The sequence below is a fragment of the Amblyomma mixtum genome, chromosome 5 (assembly GCF_055824585.1).
Source record: "Amblyomma mixtum isolate Tamu chromosome 5, ASM5582458v1, whole genome shotgun sequence".
Classification (NCBI taxonomy): domain Eukaryota; kingdom Metazoa; phylum Arthropoda; class Arachnida; order Ixodida; family Ixodidae; genus Amblyomma; species Amblyomma mixtum.
Window position 1 is genome coordinate 34135542 of NC_143016.1, and position 24872 is coordinate 34160413.

The 24872-nt window shown below is 48.4% G+C and overlaps 1 protein-coding gene and 1 non-coding gene across 4 annotated transcripts in view; both read left to right on the top strand.

The window, feature by feature from the left end:
- Window positions 1-24872, top strand: part of LOC149341708 (integrin alpha-9-like) — a 54226-nt gene that overhangs the window by 10759 nt on the left and 18595 nt on the right. For 2 of the 3 annotated variants that reach the window (XM_089543874.1, XM_089543872.1), the window contains exons 6-18: window positions 5417-5487; window positions 7702-7747; window positions 7886-7969; window positions 8186-8274; window positions 9930-10004; window positions 11503-11646; window positions 13090-13192; window positions 13851-13945; window positions 16413-16515; window positions 17436-17481; window positions 17598-17758; window positions 19019-19158; window positions 21640-21771. In XM_089543874.1, coding sequence (XP_089400000.1) covers window positions 5417-5487; window positions 7702-7747; window positions 7886-7969; window positions 8186-8274; window positions 9930-10004; window positions 11503-11646; window positions 13090-13192; window positions 13851-13945; window positions 16413-16515; window positions 17436-17481; window positions 17598-17758; window positions 19019-19158; window positions 21640-21771 — 1289 coding nt within the window. The remainder of the gene's footprint in view (window positions 1-5416; window positions 5488-7701; window positions 7748-7885; window positions 7970-8185; window positions 8275-9929; window positions 10005-11502; window positions 11647-13089; window positions 13193-13850; window positions 13946-16412; window positions 16516-17435; window positions 17482-17597; window positions 17759-19018; window positions 19159-21639; window positions 21772-24872) is intronic. The other variant, XM_089543873.1, reaches the window with a different exon arrangement.
- TRNAA-CGC (transfer RNA alanine (anticodon CGC)) lies at window positions 6899-6970 on the top strand. Its single transcript has one exon. It is a non-coding gene; the product is annotated as a tRNA-Ala (tRNA).

A 24872-nucleotide genomic window follows, 5' to 3' on the forward strand; every position in this document is an offset into this window, starting at 1 on the left:
AAGGGGGGAGCGGAGAAGCGTCCACGGCAGGGAGTGGCTTCCCAGAACAGGAGGAGGGTGCGGGGGCGCACCGTGGGGGGGCATCCGGCGACAGCGTGCGACGAGGGGCAAGCGGTCGTTAGGAGGGGATGCGAGTGGTCGTTAGGAGGAGGATTGAGTGGTCGTTAGGAGGAGGATGCGAACTGTCGTTAGGAGGGGAATGCGAGTGGTCGTTAGGAGGGGGCGCACACACACAAAAGCAACAAGGGAACACAACACTTCCTTCCCCCTTAGAAAGTTGCCTGGTATCGTGCAGGGGGTCGGCGCTCACGCGTGGAGGCGCGCTGGCTTTGTGCGCTCGGGGGAGAAACACTTGTAGGCTGGCTGTTGTTCGCTGTGTCTCCTAGGTCTGTCCTGGGCGAAGTCTCTTCTTCCGGGAAGAGGTGCCAGGCTATGTGGGAAAATGGTGCACGTGTTCTCTCCGCTGGCGGACAGCTCTCAGACGGCGTCGTAAATCTACGCAGCTGGTTGAGATGTCGGCGTGCTACTGTGCCATGTATGTTGACGAGCCAAGAGCGCAGGCCTATGCGTCTGACAATTGTAGCTTCCTCCCAGCGTGGCTTTTTCAGAAACTGTCGGGCGAGGACGCGCTGCCCCTCATTAAGCGTGCCGCAGCGCGGAATTGCTTTTTCTTCCCGGAACGTCTCTGCCTTTGGCTCGGGGAGGATGGCTGTGAGCTGGGTTCGCCTTTCACGCTCGAACATCATTTTCGAGGGGGGTCTCGCCTGTTGTGCTCTGAACCGTCGTGTGCTGCTTGAAGAGAAAGCGCGCAAGGCGGCGCTGCAGCGAGCCTGTCTGATCTCTTTCAAGGGCGCGTTTTAGCTCGGCTACGTAGCGCTCGGCTTGTCCGTTTGTCGCTGGGTGGTAGGGGGCCGATGTAACTGATGAGATCCCGTTGTCGCGATAAAACTTGAGGATCTCCGCAGACACAAACGGTGTTCCGTTGTCCGACACTACCTTGCGCGGCAGGCCGAACGTTGCAAATAGTGATCGGAGGTTGTCAATGACTGCTGCCGAAGTCGTCTGTCCCATTTGCCTTATCTCAAGCCTCTTTGTGTAGGCATCTACGACCACAAGGAAAGTGCAGCCCTCAATTGGTCCTGCAAAATCAATGTGCAGTGTGTGCCATGGTGTGTCTGGCTTTTCCCATTCTGGGACAGGAGCTTTCGGCGGGGCGCTCCGGCTGCTCTGGCAAGGCTTGCATTCTCGCACCACTGTTTCGATGTCGTTGTCAATGCCAGGCCACCACATGTAGCTTCTGGCACACTTTTTCATTGCAACGATGCCCCGATGTCCGGCGTGGATGAGAGACATAGCTTGTGCGCGTAGTTCTCTCGGCATCACAACTCGGGACCCAAATATGATGCAGCCGCGATGGGTGCTCAACTCTGTAGCTCGCCTGCGGTAAGCGTCGAAGTTGTCCCCTTTGAGTTTATGCACGTTGCCTTGTTGAACAACTGTGTAAACTAGCCGGAGAGCTGCGCACTTCTGCGTAGATGCTGCAACTGTGCCTCCTGTAAGCGGAGGTTCTGGCAGTGCTTCGAACATCAGAACGTCTCCTGGTGGAAATGGTTCGTCAACAGTTGCGTCTAGTGGCAGACGGCTTAGCGCATCGGCGTTTTGATGTTTACTCCCATTGCGGTAGACCAGAGCGTAGTCGTACGCTGAGAGTTTGATGGAATGCTGCGTCGGCTCGATGACACCTTGCTGCTCCAGTTTGTCGAACTCTTTTTCAACTGAATCTCGGAGAGCAAACGGCACCGGCCTGGCCTTCAGAAATTTGGGTTGCGCGTTGTCCAACAACTCCAGTGTGACCGGGGGCCCTTCGTTTCCTGGAATCTCTTCCGAGAATACTCTTTCGTATTTCTCTTGCAGTTGCTCAACCATGTTCTGGCTCGGCGTCTGGTGTATGCCGCATATCATCACGCCTAGTGGACAAAACCAGTTTCTCCCTAGAAGGCTTGATCCTGTGCCCTTCACAACAAGCAGAGGTAGCGTATGGGTCTGGCCGTTGTAGTTAACCTGCACGTTGGCAGAGCCCAATAGTGGCAGATTCTGTCCTGACCACGTTCGCAGGTGCGTGTCGTCTTGTTGCAGGGCGGGTGCGTCAGATGGCCATGAAGTTCGGAACGTGTCCTCACTGATCAGAGTACAGGCTGCGCCGGAGTCCACCTCGAACTTAATCAGCTGGTGATGTACGCTTACTTCTGTAAAAATCTTCGGTCGCGTGCCGAGATTCATGGTGTTCAGGTCGTACAACACAGATGGTGTTGCTGATGTTGTTCCATGGAGATCAGATAGCGGCGTATTCTCTGAGGCGTTGACGCTGTGATTAGGCTGGGAAGGTGACTTTATCTTGGCAAGTCTCCGTTTCGTAATGCATGCTCTTTCGATATGCCCTCGCTTGTGGCAAAAATTACACGTGGCTGACTGGAATCGACATCCCTGGGGGTTGTGTTGGTCGTCACACCGCCAGCAGCGTTGTGCCTTTTTGACCGATTTTACAACAACAGAAGGCTTGCGCACCTGGTTGCTTGTCTGGTGTACCGGCTCGGTGTTCCGGCGAATCCCTCTCTGCTGGTGACCGGCGCTCTCCGCTCGAACGGCGATGTCGTAAGCTTTGCTGAATGTGAGGTCCTTCTCAGCGAACAGGCGCTGCTGCAGTGACTCGTCACTCAGTCCGCACACAAATCTGTCGCGTAACATCACGTCCAAAGGAAGCATGGTGGTGTTAGCAGAAGAAGCTGCGTCTCCCTCCTGCCCGGTAGCTGTTGTCGACAGCGTTCCAAAATTGCAGTCGGCAGCGAGCTTCTTGAGCGCGGCTACGTAGGCGCTCACAGTTTCTCCTCCCAGTTGATCTCGTCGTTGGAAGCGAGCCCGGCTGTAGACCTCGGATGGCCTTGGGTCGTAGTGCTTTTGCAGCGCTTTTACGATGTCGTCGTAAGACACTGCCGCTGGTGTGCTTGGCTGAATAAGGGCGCAGACAGTATCGTAGGTCTGCTCCCCGCACAGCGTCAGCAGGTTGGCCCTCTTCAAGGCTGGGTCTGTGATGTTGTTAGCTTCAAAGTAGAACTGAAGGCGTCCAACCCACGATGACCACGATGAGCCGTTGAACTCTGGTATCTGATTGGGAAACCCTCGCGTAGCCATGGCTTGTCAATAGCGTTGCGTAGCGCGGGTCGAATCCACTTTCTCGTCGCCACTGTCGTGTCCGGTCGCTGTGTTGAATGCAGCGAAAGACGCACACGGTACTTTAAGACTTCGTTTATTTAAAGCCGATGAGGGTGCGACCAGCGTCGACCGAGGCAGGAGCCGTACTGGCCGCCCGAAGAAAGGGGGGAGCGGAGAAGCGTCCACGGCAGGGAGTGGCTTCCCAGAACAGGAGGAGGGTGCGGGGGCGCACCGTGGGGGGGCATCCGGCGACAGCGTGCGACGAGGGGCAAGCGGTCGTTAGGAGGGGATGCGAGTGGTCGTTAGGAGGAGGATTGAGTGGTCGTTAGGAGGAGGATGCGAACTGTCGTTAGGAGGGGAATGCGAGTGGTCGTTAGGAGGGGGCGCACACACACAAAAGCAACAAGGGAACACAACAGTTCCTTTATTTTGCTGTTCTTCAATGTCTGTGTGACTTGCCCTGCCTTGTATGCTGGGCCCTGGGCCTCGTCAAGCTGACAAAAGCAGCTTTTAGCCCAGGTGTCCCACCAGATTTTTTTTTTTTCTGGAAATAAACTGAAGCTGAAACTGAAACTGAACTGTATACATTTTCCGTTGCGCAAACTACCATGATCCCAAATTGTATTTCCTGCTAGAAGGCGTAGTGCCGTTCGAGCTACCAGGTGCGTAGATGTCCAACGAAGGATGACTTCATAAATTAAAAAAAAAAAACTCTAACCAGCCTGCTTGGTGAGAAAGTCGTGCAGATACCTGAAATCATGCGCGAAACGTCGCATCGTTCTCAATACGGAGCCTTGAGATATTCCCTTCATATAAACTCTGTGTTTAGAAGTTAGCGGTGTTGAAACCGCCGCTTGTCGGCATAGTACTGAATATGAAAAGAAGTACGAATGAAAAGGGAATGTGTTGAGGTCTAGGCTGAGAGTGATGACGCTCGCGTGATAATTGGCCCTTCCTACGTTGGCAGATATCTGTACAGATAAGAACAAGTAAACAAAGGTGCAGCCTTAAGTTGCAGTTAGCCAGCAGTGCTGCTAAGTTTGCTTCGTGCTTCAACGTAGAATTATCCTGTTTAGCTCGCGGGAAAACTTTTTTTATCGATTCCAATGACAACCATGGTGTCCATAGCATGGTTGTCATATGGCTGCTTTGCTTACTTTGAGTCAGCGCCCCTATTTTTCCATGCTTCTTCGATATCAAAACGATGGCTTCTTTGTACACGTATGCATACTTTCAGCAGCAACATTTGGTGCCTTGGTCTCACAAATGAGCGCCGTTTGAATGCCCATGATGACTTGAATTTTGCGTGAGCAGGACACGCCGACGCCTCGCGCCTTGTTCCAGTAACCTTGCACCCTTGAACGAGCACGTCGCCCCTCTGGCGAGGCGTAGCTTCATTGTAGCCAGGTGACGTCTGGGCGTCCGGTGCCTTATAGCTTTAGTACGCTTGCTTTCTGCGCCGAATGCACATGCGAGCATTTTGTATACACTGTGGTGAGTCACGTATTCCTCCATTCTGAGAACTCTCCCGTCCACTGACTGTACCAGTGCACGATTGCGTGCTGGCTGCGAATGCCTATGGCCCAAAGCGCACATATTTCTGCATGTGCGTGCTTGCCAACGACAGTTGTTTTTCGGTTTTAACCTATTCGTCATGCCTTCCGACCTCAATAATGTTAACACCCGTTGCCAGGCGCACTGTATTTGTTGAGTCAGCATGGAGCAATCCTAAAATAAACAATACAGTTCAAATAATAAAATAATAACTAAAATAATTGCATTTGAAAAGAAAGGCATCTTGATGAAGCACTTTGGGAACATTAGAACAAAATGGAGAGAAAATATCACTTGATTTGAATGGTTCTTTGTCATCTGTTATTCTCTCATATCTTCGCCATTTTCCTGTTTTCGACATGCCATTAGTTTCTTAGTTAACAGACAAAATTGAGGAAGAGCTCAACAGTTTGGTTTGCATATTCTTGAAGAGATGAACTGTCGGCTCACTATGCAAAGACGTAGCAGTGTCAGTAAATAAAAGATAAGGAAATACGCCGTAAATGCACTCAGCTGTTTACTTGTAGTAGTGCACACGGTGCAGCGCATGCGTAAGCGTTCGGATATTACTGCGAACGGAGTGGTGTATAGCGTCGGCGTGACTTGTGTCTCAGACGACCAGGCAAACAAAAACCAAAGTGTACGTCCACAGGCGACCAGTTCGCGAACGAAAGATACCACTACGTCACGGCAGAGATGGGGTTCTCGGCAGCCTTCACTGAGGTGAGCGGACGGGGCACGTTTCTTACTCATCCCGCTTCTATTCTGCTATTCACGGTACTCCGTTTTCACTACCGAGCTTGTGTGCCTCTGTCTCACCATGTACAACGCACGTCGCTCTCTATGTCTGTTTAATTTCGCCAACTCGCTACAGTATCTGACTGCTCAATAGACTATTGCTGTATGTATTCTAACCCGTCAGCTTACCATACATTGGTCGCAGAGCACTTCTTAAAACCCGCTGCGCGTTACATACGGCGGCGAACATAGGTACCTGCTTGTACAGGAAATCTGGCAAATGTCCCAATCTTCCTGCCTCCTTTGTAAAAGCTAGTACACCTCATGTACATTGCTGTTCGTCTTTAAATGGAAATATTTTGTCTGTGTCGCTGTTGCTGCTGCTTCCTTCTTTACTGACAACGTTCTCTCTAAATTTCAGCCAATACAGAGACGCAGATAGAGGTTTATTTGGAAAGAAATTCAGAGAGGTCGTACTGGTACGCACTAGTACAGTTACTAATGCTTGTCGATCAGCCGCGTAATTCTTTTTGTGAATTTCCTGAGCGCGCTGCAAGCTGGTCCCGTATGTAGTGTTTTCCACGTTTGTAGTTGCTTTTGAATCTTGTTTCTTTATCTCTGGGTACCTAGCATCCGCACCAGCTACCCGTCTTGCTCTTTATATCCGTTAAGCAGACAAGGAAAGGGGAATGAGGGGCTCGTTATAAATATGAGAGAAGCGAACAGCCGCAGAAACCAAGGGGCACAGGGGATTTTTAATTAATTTATTTATTTTGTGGTGTTGATCAATTTATGATATTACTGAATATGTTACCGCTTAAAGCTCTTTGTTTAGAAAAGCAGAAGAAAAAACAACCACATGCCGCCGGTGGGATCCGAACCCACGACCTCCGAATTACGCGTCCGGTGCTCTACCGCTGACGGCGACGGCTGTCAAATCAATTCGGAGGTCGTGGGTTCGGCACCCACCGGTGGCATAAGTTGTTTTTTCTTCTCCTTTTCTAATCAATTAGCTTTAAGCGGTAATATATTCAGTAATATCATAAATTGATCAACACCACAAAATAAATAAATTAATTAAAAATCCCCTGTGCCCCTTGGTTTCTGTGGCTGTTGGCTTCTCTCATATTTATAACGAGCCCCTCATTCCCCTTTCCTTGTCTGCTTAATTGCTTAACGAGGGCCTCGGTTCTGACAGCCTTGATGCCTTAGGGAGCATAAGAGGGTTCTCACACAGCTTCAACCCTCGCCGTTCGATGACGTTCTACGTCACATCAGCGGTAAGTCAGGGCGTGCTACGTCCGCCGCTTAAGAACGTGGGTGCCGCTGGTGCACACTCCCAAGGTTGGGTTATTTGTAAACATAAATACCCCCGAAAGCAGAAGGTTTGACATTCGTCGCCGTAGCTCAGCGGTAGAGCACCGGACGCGCAATTCGGAGGTCGTGGGTTCGGCACCCACCGGCGGCATGTGGTTGTTTTTTCTTCTGCTTTTCTAATCAATTAGCTTTAAGCGGTAACATATTCAGTAATATCATAAATTTATCAACACCACAAAATAAATAAATTAATTAAATATCCCCTGTGCCCCTTGGTTTCTGGGTCTTTATATCCGTGTTCTTCTCTTCTGTGGGAAAGCTGACAGCAGTTAATTAATAGTAACAAACTCTTGGTCTGTTGCAATTAAAGAGTCAATTGTAACAACTGACCCTCCAGGCGCAGGCGCCTCAGGAGTCAGTTTAGCGTTGGGAGCCAACGCACATGGACAACCTTTGTCCGTCCATGGTGCTCTAGCACTCACGAGCTATACGCTCGTATTACGCACGTAACTTCTTCCAAGTATTTGTTCGGACTGAGTTCAAAATCAGGTATCTATATCAGGTACAGACGTCCTATGAGAGACGTACAGACGTCCTATGACTGTTGCGACAGTTAGCACTCAGGAGACATTCGCCAAGCTTTGATCCTAGTATCCTTTCTTAACACAATGGGGCGCTGTCAGGGAGTGTCGACCTGAAGAAAAAGGCAGATGAGACACATTAATAAAAGGATGCTGCTATATGACGTATGGACATTCAGGCTGCTTTGCGAATGCACGCGTAAGTGAAAGGTGGGAGAACTGCTGAGACTATATGCGCGTCCTGCAGCATCATTCGTTTTTTTTTTTTTTTTACAATTTGCAACATATTCTCTTTTTACAGGATGGCAGGCTGGTTCTTGGGGTACCTGGCTTTAACGACTGGGAAGGTGCGTCACTCCGTTGATTCTGGAACGTCTGAAAAAAAAAAAAGAGGAGGAGGAAGAAAAGGGCTACATGACATTTACTTTCGCAATGAGAATTTGATGTGTGTGTCTCTCGCGGCGGGCTCTTATTTTTTCCGGCAGGTTCCGTAACACGCTACAACCAGGGACAGGAACTTGCGAGTGCCCACATGCTTCTGGGCAGGCAGGAGACATATGCGTACAAAGGTATGTCCGGTTGGAATACAATACTATTTCCGCACAACACAAGCCCCTGATTCCACAGCTGATCAACTGCTCGTGTATCGTACTCGTGGGTCTGTTTCGCGTTAAAAGACAAGCTTTCGAGTCATGATTTCGAACATTTCGTATACATATACGCCTGCTTTTCGTCAAGAGACACGCGCGGCGTTGCAAATGCAGCTATTGTTTTTCCTTATACAGGCTACTCAGTCACGACAGGAAGATTACTGCGTGGGCGAGAGCTGATCATCGCTGCTGGTTCGCCGCGAGGAAACGACTACAAGGGTCAGGTGAGCGGAAACGGCACGTGCTGAGAAGGGGCAGCCGTGCACGCATGAATGTGTGTTGGTTGTTTACAGTGAGGGAGAAGACTCGTGCCATTTTCGATTGGTTTAGAGACTCTACCCGTCTTCGTTCCCCTGCTTTCGCGTAGACGCCCGTGCCGCGTAAAGCCGTCCACCTTGGGCCTTGTGCCTACCCCGCCGTCGTCGGGTAGAATGAGCACTCAATCATGATAACGTTCACACAGCCATTGTCTCTCGCTAAATTTGTCATCATCAGGTTGTCCGGCAGTCGTGACAAGAGCAATGCGGTGGACAAGGAAGAATAGCGATTTGCCGAAGCCCACCCTTTTGAAGCGGCGTGTGAGCGCGAAGCCCGGGTTCAGAAACGCCTTGCTGCCGTTTCATACAATTGGTTCATACAAGAGCTCAAGAGAAGAACGCCGAGTGAAACACCGGTCTCGTGGCGCAGCGCGAACACGCGAGAGAAGTCAGCACCCCGAGGTGTTGCCCCGGGAAGCGGCTCGGAGACGCGGGACTGGACAGGATCCGCAGGAACCTCTGCCGAGTGCGCCGCGATTTACTGCCAAAATGGTTTCCCCGTGACCCCCATTCAAATCTTCTGAATAAAGCATGCAGAACGTGGTAGAGGTTTGCGCAGCCAAACTGGAAAGCCGCTTTGTCTTTGTGGCTATGGACAGTACCAGCCACAATTACACGGAGCACGCTTCGGCGATCAAACTTTTCTCGAGCATTAGGTAGTGGAAAGTGGGAAGTACTTAGTACATATATGTTAACATGAAAATGAAAATTGGAAAGTACTTAGTACATATATGTTAACATATGGCTCTGGTACGCTTGCGTACGAACCCAAGAAACCAGGACATCTTTTTTACGCAATGAAAAATAAAATTCGAAACGCCGAAGTGTGCTGCGTAATATTTTGGCCGTACATAAACGCATCCCATATGCTTCACATGGAAACATAGCGACGTATACACCAAGGCCTCCCTCACAAATCTCGACCTCGGATCATCAGTCTTGTTCGCTGGTGACTTGAACGTCGATGTGAAGAGGCACATTAATTTTTCAGTTACCTCGCTCCAGAATACCAAATGCTGGAGACAAATCCTGAACACACACGCACACACACAAAAAAAAAAGAAGTTCCCGCAGCTCATGCATCGAGCTTTCTTGTTCATCAGGCGGTGCAATGTCAAGACAGTTGCCAGTATTTCGACGCATTTCTCAGACAATTACGCAGTATAGCTACGCTGACGTGCAACAGCGAAATGAAACCTGAATAAATTGAAGCACTGCGCGAACCATCTAGCTGGAATCATTTGTCTTCAAATGATCCTTAAACATCGCCTGCTGTGAGTGGTCGCGCACATTTTAAATCATACAAGCACAGAAGCTATAGTGGTGTGCGTTGTATGGCCGGTGTAGTTCGAGAAAGCTGGATACGGAGGGAAGATGAATAGCAGACCAACTGTAACTGAGGTTAATATCGATTGCTTCCGAACTTGCCAATTGATTGCACTAGAAGACTGAATCACAATGCACATCGTTTAAAGCCGTAGACCTAAGCCGGATTATTTCGCGCGTCCTTTCGATGTGCTGTGCGCGTTCAAAGATGGCGGTATATATGTTTGTCCCGACAGGTGTTCCTCTTCAGCATTGAAGGGCCGGAAAATCACAGGAGCGTGATAACCGAAATTCGCCTGTCCGGATCGCAGGTAAGATTCGGCCACGCATCTTCGGCTCACCTGCGCAGCATTTTTCGTTCATTTGCCACCGACATTTTGCGTCACTTTCACCGTGTTCTTCTGGTTGCATCCGATCGGACTTGGTGTTTCACGAAAGATCTCTCTCCTCGCGTTCGCTGCACTGCTGGAATTGCGGAGCAAACAATCTGCCTGAATTGTTGAAAAGAACTCGGGACAAATATTAGCGGCCGCGTTTAGAAGTGGTACTGACGTATGAAAGGCTTAAGCGTGCGCAACTGAGCTGCTATGCATTATCACCCACCGCGGTGGCTCAGTCGTTAGAGCGCTTAGCTACTGAGCCGGAGTACCCAGGTTCGAACCCGACCGCGGGGGCCGCGTTTCGATGTAGGCGAAAAGGAAAAGGCGCCCATATGTTGTGCGATGTCAGTGCACATCAAAGAAATCAGGCGGTCATAATTATTGCGGAGCCCTCCACTACGGCACCTTCCTTTCTTCTTTTTTGGCCGCCGCGGTGGCTCAGTGGTTATGGTGCTCGGCTGCTGACCCGAAAGGCGCGGGTTCGATCCCGGCCGCGGCGGTTGAATTTCTTTGGAAGAGAAATTCTAGAGGCTCGTGTACTGTGCGATGTCAGTGCACGTTAAAGAACCCCAGGTGGTCGAAATTTCCGGAGCCCTCCACTACGGCGTCTCTCATAGCCTTAGTCGCTTTGGGACGTTAACCCCATAAACCAAACCTAAACCAAACCCTTCTTCTTTCACTCACACCTTCCTTCCTTCCCTTACGGCGCGACTGAGGTGTCCGCCGAGAAATGAGACAGTTACTGCTCCATCTACTTTCCTCAAAGGCCACTAATTATTATCACGCCGTCATCAGCCCGGTGACGTCCATTGCACGAAAAAGGCCTTTCAATTCCTGTTCAATATTTAGCCTACTCATGCGCCAGCTGCGGCTACCATATCTCTGAGAATTTCTTAAAGGGCCTTAAGACAACTCCATGCCATTTTCGTTAGTAAAAATCGATTCCATGCCTCTTTCTGCATATGTGGACGCTTTTGCGGCTGAAAAATATGCATCTATTGCTGAGAAAATTGTATTAAAAATGTGCCGTCAGTCGATTCGAACTCGTGACAGCTACACCGAAAAGGACTCCATGATCACTGTTGGGAAGGAAATGGCGGCGCAACCCAGAGTCTTGAATTCGGGCCCGAAAATCTGTGTTGACGCACGGCAGTTTGCTTGCGAAATTGGCCGGTGGTGGCGGCGTCTGTATTTCTTATTTTGGCCTTTTCTACCTAATAAAAGCTCCGCTTGCGAGGAGGGCGATCACTTTGGAATTGGAAACCGGTAACATATCGATACAGGCCAACTTCAGCTTATCCTCAGTGTCCCTTCAAACTCTTCTCTGTTTTAATGTGTTTAATCTGTGATAAGAAGTTGAATTTCTTATCATAACCTTAATTATGACGGCTGGTGTGCATGTGTCCGAACTTCTCTTCCTCTGGCGCAGATGTGCGAGTACTTCGGAGCGTCCCTGTTGGCCACCGACCTGGACGGTGACGGCATAGACGACCTGCTCGTGGGCGCGCCCATGCACGCTATTCCGCACGGACAGGACGAAGGGCGCGTCTACGTCTTCCGCAGCAACGGCGTCGTGAGTGCATACCTGTATAGGTCTGTCATACGCATACAAGCAACCCTGTTAGAGAACTCTATAAAAGGCAGGACCAGTCAGGAGCCGAGGTTCACAAAACTCTTCAGTCTTAGGAAGTCTGCGATTCGCAGGGGCCTTCGGTACAGAATTATTGGCCGCAGTCGTCGGCTAGCCCACGGTCGCCAACCACTTATGAGGCGCTCTGTAGTGCCTGCGAATTTGTAGATTCTTCGGTTGGCTAAAGTTAGCCGGATGTCTTCAGCGAAGTCGTATGCTTTCAGCTGTACGGGTCTTCTATTACACTTTGGCGTGGCATGAAGGAGTTAAATTAAAATTTAAGTGTAGTAATGGATTTGTGTTAAATTTAATAGGACGGCATTCGAGTCCCTTTTCATAGAGTTTTCGGCTTCGGTTCAATTACTGCTTAGGATTGTGTGAAACGGAGAGTACCGAGCGTGGTTGTGTATTATAATCATTTGATTTCGAAATTGAGGAAGTGTACGAAAGAGAGGAAAATATTGACAACTGCCACCAGGACAACAATAGCGTTTTCCTGTAGCAGGTTGGAGATAAGATAGAAACAATAGAGGAAAAAGATGAAAGATATTGTCATGTGCTTATGTTATCGGACCGCTCCCTTTTGCTCCAGTCCATTTTCAACTTAGGTCCGACGTCTGTGAACATTTTTCCTTACCAGGGCAACAGTGCAGACTGGAATCAGTACACGTAGTAACTTAGAGTGATAGCGAAGTTCTGCTTAAAATGTAAGCGTTCAAAATGATCTCCACCCGAATTTATTTCACTTGTGTTCATTATTCTCTTTCATTGTCTATAACTTTTTCAGATTTACTTTAAACACGTATACTCAGAGGGATTCTATGTCCTACTTGTCTGTTTCTCTTGTCATGCCGGAATGTTTAATATACTGCCAGCAGGTGTACAATTCACGGATGTATGCACTGCGCTTTCGTTTTTATTGCTTTCATTTTTATCTTTCTTTTGCCCGCCGTGCTTTCTGTCACTTCTTTCTTGTTTTTTTTTTCTCTTGGGAATAGCGCTGTGTAGAATGAGCAGATTAGGAGTATTATAAAAACAAAGAAATGAATAAAAATCATATAGAGAGCAGGAGTTGCAGTTAAAAGAAAAAAATCTGCCTAAGTACCCCAGGTTATTTTTCCGAATTTTTATATCATTCAAAGAAATACGTTCTCAAAGCCTGTATTCGAGGCCAGCGCTATGCGAAGCGTCTTTCTTCTTGTTGGCTCTATGACGGCTGTCTCCAGAGCCAGCGATAATTCTCGAACACAGTACTCACACTTCGATGAATTACGGAAACCGCTTTGTATGTCGCACGTCGCAGAAGGAACACACGTGGTGCTTAATATTATAGACAGGCTGCTCTCTGTGTGACGCGCACATTCACTCTTTCGTTCATTCTCGAAGGGGTTATACGCTTCCGGACACCTGGAGGGACAACGAGCAACGGCGGCCCGTTTCGGGACGACTATTGCCAAGGTTGGCGACCTGAACTTGGACGGAATCCCAGGTGGGTCACACAGAAAGTGGAGCCCGACAATCAGTAATTATATAGAACAAAGTGGTGGACCAGATGCGAAGGGGGCGACTGCTGCGCAGGCAAATGATAGGTACATTCTCTTGCCGCTCAAATATCCACCTTCCTGTGAACACATGCCACTCCCGTGAGCAAAGCGAAGAGAAATATTTGCTGCAGCGGTGACATGGATGCTGCGTACTGGTTTTAGTGTTGTATGTCTATGAGCGCGAAGTTTGTTTCATCATAACTTTTTCTCGAGATGAAGGTAGTATTGTTTTTCCTTCTTCTTTTAATCCAGGCTACTTTATAGAAAACGGTGAGTGGTGGAGAAAAGGTTGATCCCGTTAACAAGTTCAGGATTGAACAAAAGGGGACTCTTGATCAACTATATGTCACATTTCGTTCGCCAAGGGAAGCTTGTTCCAGCAATATGTGCTGCACTAGACTTTATTAAGAATGCAGATGAACTCGCGTGCGCACCGGTGACGACAGGAGAGCCGATCAAAATTAAGCGGTGTCGAATGTGTGATGACACCTGTCGCACACTGCTATAGATGAGAATCTGAGAGTCTCTTCAAATGCCTCATGTTTCACGGTGTGACGCGCTTGTGTCACCGGAGGTGCTGGCCTCACCGTGTCGTCCCTGCAGACGTGGCGATCGGCGCGCCGTACGAGAACGACGTGGGAGCGGTGTATATCTACCACGGGTCACCCACGCTCGGCGAAAGGACCGCCTATGCGCAGGTGAGGTCAGAGGTCAAAGTGCGCTCTTTCTTTCGTGCTCTTCGGCAAAGGAAATGGTTTGTTCCGGCCCACCGTATCACTTAACAAAACAAGGGTTGAGCCGTGTTTCACGCTTACATACAAGGAGGAGGGAAAAATGACTGATTATTTAGCGTGGTTAGGCTAAATTCAAATTAGATGCACTAGCAGTTCGGTTTTCACTTCGGTTTCGAGTCGAGGCTCGATTTTAAAGCTCAACCAGGCGTCAAAGATCGGAGAAATCGTAGAGTGGGTGCCTAGCTTAGTCCTAGCGCACTAAAACAGGAGGGGACGCCCACAGGTGCGCTGAAGAGGAATCTGAACTCGCCTTTTTACCGCGGGAACTCGATCTACACGTTGCGAGCATTCTTAGAAGCTTCGCATTATTGTCTTGTGCGATCGATTTCCATAATTTAAATCGGATTAAACGTCTCGCCTCCCGCCTTTTCTTGAACTCGCCGCAGACGGTATGCAGCCAGTCCCGTGGCAGCTTGCCGCTCTGCCATCGACGGAGTGATACGAAGCGATCGGCGAAAGCAAAGAGTCCACGCGTATTTTTATTTGCGTAGGCCTAATTTGCGGCTGTGTAGCCTCTGCCTGGATCTATTTACTCACAGAGACCTCGAAAACAATATAAAAGCGAAAGCGAAGCCCCCACGCGACTGCCTGACAGGCACTCCAGGCGTTAGTTCACTCCTCCTGCCGTCTGCGGGGAGTTAAAAATTGGCAGTGGTTTAGCTCTGGTTACAACGCAATGGTGCGCGCGTTCTTCTGGCGATTCTTCGGCGCGTTGCCTTCGCCTGGTAGCATTGCGGCGTTCCTGAGCAGTCAGGTGTTGAGATTCATCGGTGACCGATGCCGTGGGACCACTCTGCGAGGTAGAACGTTGTCGCCGAGCCGCATCCTTAGCACGACGCTGTGCAAGATGTTCTTCACGCTGTTCTGGCGTCTCTTGTGCACGTTGTCGCTTTCTCGCTTTTTTCCTGTCGTTGCCACTTCTCCTTAGAGGACTGCATAGCAAAGCATTCACGCCAAGGCAAGCGCGCGTTTATAGACGCTTTACAGGGCGGGAGCATGGGCGCCGCCATATTTGGTCACGTGACCATTCCGCCACGCTGCTAGGGAGTCCACAGAACGCCATTGGCCGTACGGCTGTACGCCTTGCTTGAGGAAAGGAAATTATCTGTCTAGCATATCTCGGTGGACACCTGAGCCTCGCCGTAACGGGAAGGGAGGAAGATGGGAGTGAACGAAGACACTGCATTCACTAGATGCGCCTTTGTTCATTCAAACCGTCGAGCTGGCATGGCGGAGTGGTTTGCGTGCTCGTCTCGCACTCCGAGACCTGGTTCGATTCCCCAACTCTGCCAATTTCCTACTCGGTGTTATTTATTTATGTGGTCTGACTAGAAATTAGGCTGATTGCTTAACCGATATCATTCGAAGGCCATCGATGCACTGCGCGCGAATGTTGCTAACGCCGGCTTTGATGGCCAGAAGTGGCGGACCGCCTAGGGGCGCCATCTTTCGTAGACAGAGCAAGCAAACTGTTTCGGCGCCGCTGCTGCGCGGCGCACCGACGGCGCTGCCATCTGGCGGAGTGCGGCTGAAGCAACGCTGTTCAAGGTCATCCGTCCCTACCAAACCGGGCTACGCGACGAGTCGAAACCTACGGTAGTATTGCTAACGCAATAAAGAAAACAGGCGGGAGCCAGGACGTTTCATCCGATTTAAATTAGGGAAATCGGCCACACAGGACAATAATTCGAAGATTCTAAGAATGCTCGGAACGTGTAGATTGTTTCCCGCTGTAAAAAGACGAGTTCAGATTCCTCTTTAGTGCACCCATAAGCTCCGCCTTAAGAGTATGACGCTGTAGCTTTAATAGGTTAATGTCCGTTTATGCGGAATTGGTCATTCTCTACTAAACATTTATAGATCCCTGGGAGTCCTCATGCCACTTTTGGCGCAGTGGTACAGCGATGGTGCTCCTTTCTTCATTGTTCGTACATTATGTGAGGCAAAGAGTTTCGATTTATCGCGATTTTCCTTCACCACGCACGCTCAACTGCGAATAAAAGCGAGGGTAGCGGGCGTTGGCAGCCCCGACGGCGTTTAGCATCGCGTACGGCAGGCGATACAACCACCGCAATGCTCGGGCATATACTGCTGCTCGATCCAGCAGACCCTATGACCTGGTGACATTTGACTGAGGCTGTACCCTTGGATCACTTTTGTATCAAAACTGCGTTACGGTGATGCCTGAAGTTCGGCGGCAATGCCATGACTGTTGAACGTATTCGAACGGCGAGTGCCCCGACATCATTATTTGAGGATACTCTGTGCCAAGTGTTCCTGTCGTCCCGACATGATGGAATAGTTCGTCCTCCACTGCCCAAAGAGCCCGCAATATTTTACTTGTTCTATTGTTTCACCACTGCGTGCGCAGAGGATAGACGCGAGCGTCGTGTCGTCACGCATAGGATATCCGCTGAAGGGATTCGGCATCAGCATCTCCAAGGGACTCGACGTCGACAGGAATAATTACGAAGGTGGGCATTCATACGCGCTTCTGTGCGCATTTTAAAACGCTATCTTGAGCACCTTTCAGCTGCTTTAGCATCACATTGATGGATTGCGTGAAAAGAATCTATTATCATAACATATGCGAGGTACTGAATATTGTTGGCAGGTGAAAAGAAACAATCACGACTGACAGCCACCTAATGCAGCCACGTGGACGCAGACAGCTTCCTCAGTATTGAAGTGATTTCGTTAACTTCCTCATGTGAAAAACCTACCGAGATGTTTTTGACCGCTATATTTTTTATTTTTTATTTATTTGCGCACTTACTATGAATCATGGTTAGGTCTAAGCAGGAAGGGCACTTTACACACTAGTGAAAAAATCAAGTGAAGTTATCAAAATACAGATCAACTCACATGGCAATTCAGAACATAAATGGCATTTACAACATGGAGAATTTGAAAAGTAATAAAACCTTAATACGTGTGAGTAGCTCTGAGGTGTAATACAAAATATATACAAAATTTGCAAGGAACCAGTCAGCATAGAAGGCACTTGAAACAATCGAAGAGCATGCAGCTAAAAAAAAATGGCTGCGATCAGGCAAGAAGATTAACCATCTTTCCGAGTTTCTTAACGAATTGAGCGTACTCAACGAGTATTTTCTTTTTCATGGACTGAGCTGAAGTTGAGGCTTCGTGATTGGGCCGATAATAAGAAAAAGATCTGGCTGACTCTAATTTTGAGCGCGTTTTAACATCCGTGTGTCAACGGACAAAATTATCTCTCTAATTGTCTATGCAACGCACAAAAACAATTTACCTGTACAGTACGGTAGCATCACGTGAAAGAAATACAGCAAAAACAATGCATTTATTTTGTTGGAATGTCCTGTGCATACTGAGTCTTTTACACTAACTTTATATTTCCATTTGTCCATTACAGATATTCTTGTCGGGTCATATATGACGGACACCGCAGTTCTCTTTAGGTGAGTGGAGAGCTCACCTTGGCTGAAGATGCTACTGGCATAATCGTAAACGCGCAATTTGAAGCCTGTCATTTAAGCAGCACAACAAGAAATTTTACTGCTTGTCTTTTTGTCAGATCTCGCCCGATTGCCCAGCTGAACGGTTCCATCATTCCTGATATTGAAATGATCACAGAAGGCATGGTTAAATGCAAAGACTCCGGAGGAGTGACCTTTTCGTGCTTCAATCTCACTGCCTGCATCTACTACTCGGGAAAATTTGTCACCGACATGGCCGGTGAGCATGCCATTTTCATTGGCTCATCCATGTCGTTTCCTGGACAATTTTTTCAATTGTGCGGTATTCCTCTAGCTTTGCAGTGTTATATTATTTTTGTGTTTTTTTTGTTGCGCTACAATGCACAGCCGATGCTCTGCAAGCGAACCGTGGTCAGAATGTTATCTCTCCGAAGGATAGCATTGCTGTTTCCTACATTGAGCCTTGTACTTTCAGGGATCAGCAAAACTTGTTAGCGGCGACTTTGAGACAGATTTTAGACTAACTCTTGTTAACTGTTGCGAGAGCGAAGAATAGAAATAAAATCAAACAACTCTACCAATCAACGAGAAGAACACACACAAATATTGAAACTTCAATGGCTAGACCTAAATGGCAACAACCCCTGCGCGTTCACATAGACAAGGAACTGATGTCAGTAGTTTTTAAGGCGCAAGGGCAGCTCTGGCCAGAGAGCGCCGAACGACAGAACGACATTTCAATTTATGCTGGTAACATGCAGTAAAGGTTCCGTGAAATTTATGGGCTGTATAAAAGAAGAAGGCGGTCAGCGAGAACGTGCAAGCCGGAGTAATGTTCTTTATTGTGGCAGTACATTGCTGCACTCATAAACGACGAACTTATGAAGAATTTACTTTCAGGAGAACACGTGACTGAAGAACATCCCGAAAAATCAGCACGCTTAGACAGCCGTTGTCATGGAGACCTTTGAGCTTTCTGTTTACTTAAAAAATCCCAAAGTACGATATTTTCGATTTTCTTTATTTTCCAAGTTCTCCACTCTTTCCACTTTACTGACCATGGTTCCTCTTCTTCTTCAAGCACCCGCACGAAAGACGTAGAAATAGAGAGGGAGGGAGAGAAGGTGTCTAGAGATTCAGTTCAAAATTATGGCAACAGCCCGACAGCCTCACTGCTCTGTACCTCTCATTGTCTGAAGTTCTGGAAAGGTATAAACTGGCAGTCCTTTTCCTTCGATTTCCTCCCATTCTTATCATCCGCTAAGCTGACCGGAGGACCCCCGAGATAAACTGGGTGTGCTGTAGTTGCACGCCCGACAATAACAAATACTGCAAAGAACAAAAGAACTGGAATAGAATCGCCATATTATGTGCGTAATGAAATGACTGGTGTGATAGCCCTGGTATGCACTGTCACTTCATCGCAGCGGGTGAGGGCAAAATTGCTCGTTGCAAATTCTCTTTCTCTATCCGTTCTAAAGCGAATCCTCATTCGTAACGTGCGCGCTCATTCTTGCAGAGGTGGAAACAAGCCTGACGCTGGACGTGAACCGCGGGATGGAGAGCCGTAATGTGCGGGGTTTCATGGACAAGTACAGTTGGCTGGTAGAAGCGAAGAAAGGACACACGATATGCGAGAACCGGCTCGTGTACCTCAATGTAAGTTTGCTGCCTCCATATACGTGTCGTTCAACAGCGCGATACATAGGGATGAAAGAAAGCACAAGAATGGTACTACATTTTGTGCTTTGCGATGAGACTTCCATAGCCACCGACCCAATGGGTTCGTTAGCCGTTGTACACCTCCTGGTGCCTGTTGCGCTTCAGCTCATAGTACTCTCGGTGTGAATAAAAAAAGACAGCCGGTAGGCCCCTTTTTGTAACTTGTACCTGTAAAGCGGAAGGCTGCCCGACAGCTTGCGCAATATAAATAATGATGCAGCAGTCACTGGGAGGGAATAAGAGGAGACACTGGAGTTCATGCAGCCCTCATACTCGACGCAGGCCTTTTTGGTGCCGTTCAGATGGCGTTCACTTTTCTTAAGTAAATTTTGTGCACAATAACTCGTCTGCAGGCGTCGTCTCGCGGTGACGTAAGCCAATAGCTTTCGAGCCTCGCTTTAGAACATGCGCAGCTTTCTCGGACAGAAATTTTCAAAATTGCAGAATTGTAAGGCATTGTTATAGAAATATTGAAGGTAACGATGTGTAGCAAAATCCTACTTTTAAAGTGTTTCCATCGATCCCGTCGAACAGTTAAGAATGCCGTGAAAAACCAATGGGGAACGCTTTTGACGATAGCAAAAACGCGAATAGAAAAATATAAACAAGACTGCCATCGGCTCCTCCACGGATATATTCATTCTTATAATGAAATCTCACGTTATGTGAAAAAAAAATTGCGTTCAGAAAAGGTTTTCCGCTCAAAAATACTTTCGTACAGCATTGCTGGGTATGAAATGGCGTTTATTCGCGTCTATAAGCACTATACAGGGTGTTTCACCTAAGACTTTCTGCAATTTTTAAAAATAAGCTATTTGAATTAGATGCGCGCTTTTTCTGGCATAGCATTGTCAGTGGTGTAGTACATCATAATGCAGCTAAGACGTGCTAACTAGCAGGTTTGTTAACCAATATTTAATAGTTAACTTTTAAACTATTACCGTTGGGCTCCTTAATTATTGAGAGGCGTGTAGCCCATCGTAAGAAATATCCATATTCGTTTTTAGAATTTCGAGAACGCGATTATCCTCGGCGCTGTGGCCCAACAAATTTCGCCTACATCGCGCCAAAATACATGCGGTTTGAGAAGCTTGCAGGCAAAGCAACCTCTCCATGCACGTAACTCGTCGAAATAGCCTAAATTTGTTGGGCCACAGCGCCGATGATAATCGCGTTCTCGAAATTCTAAAAACGGATATGGACATCACTTACGATGGGCTACATGCCTCTCAATAATTAAGGAGCCCAACGGTAATAGTTTAAAAGTTAACTATTAAATTTTGGTTAACAAGCCTGTTAGTTAGCACGTCTTAGCTGTATTATGATGTACTACACCACTGACAATGCTATACCAGAAAAAGCGCGCATCTAATTCAAATAGCTTATTTTTAAAAATTGCAGAAAGTCTTAGGTGAAACACCCTGTATAAGCTGTGACTCAAGCTGACAATAAGGTAACTGCCCTCCCTGCACAATCAGTAGTTTACCCCAACAGTTTCATGCAGGAGAAGCGTATTTGTTTGTAGGTGGCGCCACCATGTTCTGTGATAGGTTGTATTGATGCTAGCGCCTCGCATCGAGACACACTATTCGCTGTAACGCTGCGCATAAAGGTGGCACAAACGAAGAATCACCTATATCAATTGCACTTCTAGTAGAATGCATTTTAGCCAGAGCTCATTTTATTGGCAATAAAAATAAAACATGAAAACTGCAAGAGATAAAATCGCAGCTAGAATTGCCAGCCGATTAGATGTGCTTCGAGAATGCGCCAACGAGGAACGTGCGACGCACGCAGTCCGGTTTTGACCTCGGGTGTTCAGAACTTCAGAAAATTCTTCAGAACTTGCAGTCCCTAAACGACACAAGGTCAGGATGAAATGGAAATGAGGCAGCAGCAGTGTAACGTCTGGCGCAGATAATGCATCAAAAGCAAGGTGATCTATGTACGTGCGCTGTTGCTGTAGGTGATGTCGGAGATCTGATGTGACAAAACAGATTCTAATTTGTGTGTCTGTGTTAGTGTACCATCCCTCGTTTAATGTAACACTGAGAGTAAACTTGTCCGAATAACATAAAATACTCCTCCCTAGCAGAGGGCCAAAACAGATGGAATTATTGGTACGCCATGGCAGGTTAACGCTTGCTCTCTGGTCGTTTGCGCTCATTAAATTACAAGACAGCGTCACTTGGTTGCAAGAAAAAACGGTCACAATGCTCAAACATCATTTCTACGCACAAGCCTTAAAGTAACAACATACTGGTCAGAACAAAACCAGTCACAGCCTCAGTGCACACCAAGGAATTAGTCATTATGAAGAGCAGTCGCATGAAAACTTAGGATAGCTGAGGCAGGATCGCTCACGTACTCTCGCTACAAAAAAGACTGGTCCCCATTTCTGCCTCTGTGTTTCGGCAGGAAAGCTTTGTCGACCCGCTCACTCCGTTCGTCGTGCGGCTGGAGTACCGCCTGCGCGACACCGGCGACCACAGCTGGTGTCCCACCTGCCCGGTTCCCGATAGGGGCTTCCCGCTGGCTGTCACCAAGACGGTAAGCGGTTCTTTCGCCGATTTCACTGGTTTCTGTCTCCGATTATTATAAGAAAGAAAAAAAAAGAACGAACAAATCGATTACAATAGTCAATAATGCCAAATTTGAGCGCAGCTTCTCACGTATTTTCACGCCACCTGCCAGTGTTGTCAGGTGGCGTGTTACGCTGCTAGCTACCCTTCGGGATCTTCTTGTGGCAGCCACCTTCCGGTTGTCCATTCCTCCGCTCTTACCGTGGCAGATTGGCGTTTCACTCAGCTGCTGTCTGCCACCGCGCCGTCTGTCACACGCCGACACGCGCCACCTGTCAGGTGACGTGTTACGCCCGCTACGCCGACAACGCCGACGACTACGACGCGTAACGTTGGTACGGGCGCCTAACAGCTGCGCTCAAAAACGACCGAAAGTACTAAACACCCGAGGTTGGGCCTGAGGTGGTTGTTAGCTACAGATGGGGAGAGCCTTGCAGTTGTTCTCCTGGCAACTACTCCACTGTATAACGGCGCTGAAATATTAATTTATTACCAGGGCTTGAGGCACAGTTCTGCGACCTAGCAGATACCTGCCACCATGCATACAAGCGCCCACGATAGTCGTCAATTGTCACGGTCGCCACATGCAGTACAAATCAGTGTCCTTAAGGATTTGTGCTTAAGCAGGGAATCCTCCCTCCTAACTGTCCGGCTTCCGAGTGCGTGAGCAGTGCACTGCGGTGAGCCGTGTGGCACCCCTGCACTCCTGAGGGAAGCGAGGAGGATTCGCCTCTTCGCGTTGGGACCTGCGCACCACGCAAGACAATGGTATATATTACTGCATGCCCTACATTAATAACGGAGCCGGAATTATGCCAGACTTGTGTATACACGCTGGGGAACAAGCAGAACCCATTCAAATGCGATGTAGTGGAGTGGCTTCCCTCGGTCATACACGGTTAAATGGGCGGACACCACAGGAATGTGAGATGGATGAGCACCGTTTTTTAAAGAATCACTCGGTATCTTGAAGCACTTTTCTTAAATGGTTCAGCAGACGGCGTTTCATGGGCTTGGCTGTCAGCCACCTCGTTTCCCAAGACGCCTATGTACAAACGCACCCACTGAAAATGTGCACAAAATTCTTTGTCCTGCAGTTGTCGGTCCCGGTTCAAAAAAGTATCGTAGAACCTTTCAGAGGGAAACCACGCTCTAATTTTCGAGGTACCGATTTAGAATCCATCATGGTTAGTACAGATTGAGCTGCGAAGCACGCAGGTTTTCGCAAGGCCGCCTCAATGGCAAAGCTTTTAGACGCCGTGGAGGACAAAACTAAAGTAAAGCAGGCAGACAAGGCATCAGTCAAAGATAGTATATAAAATTCTACTACCCTAGCTCCACTAACCTTGACCACTGAGCAATCATTGAAAACTTTCAGTTCGTGTTCAGATTCTCTTTTGTTGGTATGTTGCTGGGTGAATTGTTGGTTATAATCATTCTGACAAGAGTAGCGCTGGCAAACGATGGACGAGGACAAGGAGTAGGCACAACTGCACTCAGCAAACAACTCTACTTCCGAAGGCGGCCGATCCGCACTTTTTATTTCGAAAGCAATACTGCTTGCACTTTTCTGCCATCGATGGTCGTGGCGCCTCCTTACACAGCGGCGCGTCACGTGACCGTGTGACGTCACTACAGACCGAGAGACGGGGCCCCAGCTCGCGCCATCGATGGCGGAGGTACAGCCGTACACGCCAGCTGCGCCGCTCCACCACGTGACCACGTGACGTCACGACAGACCGAGAGCTGGGGCCCCAGCTCGCGCCATCGATGGTGGAGGTACAGCATTACACGCCGGCTGCGCAGTTGCCGAGAGAGGGCGCTCGCTAGAGCGGGATAAAACGGGGGGGGGGGGGGGGGGGGGCTGCAGCTGTGCTCCTCTCAGTGCGCTATGTCGGATGATGTGTACAAGGCCAGGCCGGAACGATCTACTGCGGCCAAGCGACGGCTGCGCGGCAAAGAAACAGACGAAGAACGGGAAGAACGGCTAGCTAAACAACCTGCGTATGCAGCAGCCCGGCGAGCACGCCGGTCAACATCCCTTGATGCGGGTGCTTCTACAAGTGCAGGGCGAAGTTTAATGAGTGGTGTTAACGGTAGCGAAACTATGGAGATAGCCAGTTTGGAGACAAGTTTCATGGACGCTCTTAATGCCGAAGATACTTCAATGGGTGAAGAATCTATGAATAGTATGGAACGACACAATTTCAACATACCAGTTGTATAAACAGAGCTCCAGCTCGTGCCGTCGGCGCAGAGCGGCGGTAGACACGGCGGATGCGGGCTGAAGAAACGGATGAAGTTGCTTTCGCAATTTCCGGGCTTAACCAAGCTGAGCCTCTGCCAATATTGTTTTTACTGTTCTTGACAGGCAAAAGAAGGTAGAGATACGCATGCTCAAGGTTATCCAAATATTAAGCGAGGCAACAACAAAACCCACGCAAGTCAAATGCGTGAAAAATAAAAAAGAACGGGGGAGGAGGGAATAAGCGAGAAAAATCCAATATACAAAAGAAGGCGCAAAATTTCGTGACTATCAAACTGTGATGTGGTAGGGGACATTGAAGGTAGCTGGTATACGTTATCCGGCTCACTAACACGGCTTTGTGGTGTTTGACCATTGTGGTGTTGACCATTGACCGACGCGCTGTCAAGCTCTATATTCAGCCGCAGATAACGTCTGCCGATACCAGGGATCAGAACGAAGCGTGACTTTTCGGCCGATATAGACAACCTCATAGATCGTAGATAATCTTGTATATTGGAGTAAGGAGCTGTAGAGCTATCACAGCCAGTCGCTTGTGCTCATGGGCGATGAAGCAAATGCAAATGTCGTCAGCATATTGATATGCGGAATGGCCCGCTATTTTCTTCAGGGCCTCCAGAAGACCACTCATTGCTTCATTATAAAGCATAGGGTAGAGAACACTTCCCATACGCAAAACTCGCAAATAGACCTTTCAGTGCTTAAAATGCTTCCTAGCGGTATTCGTATATAACGATCACATATAAATGACTGGATCAATCACAGATCACGCCCGTGCCTTGCAAAGATTTTAGTATAGACCT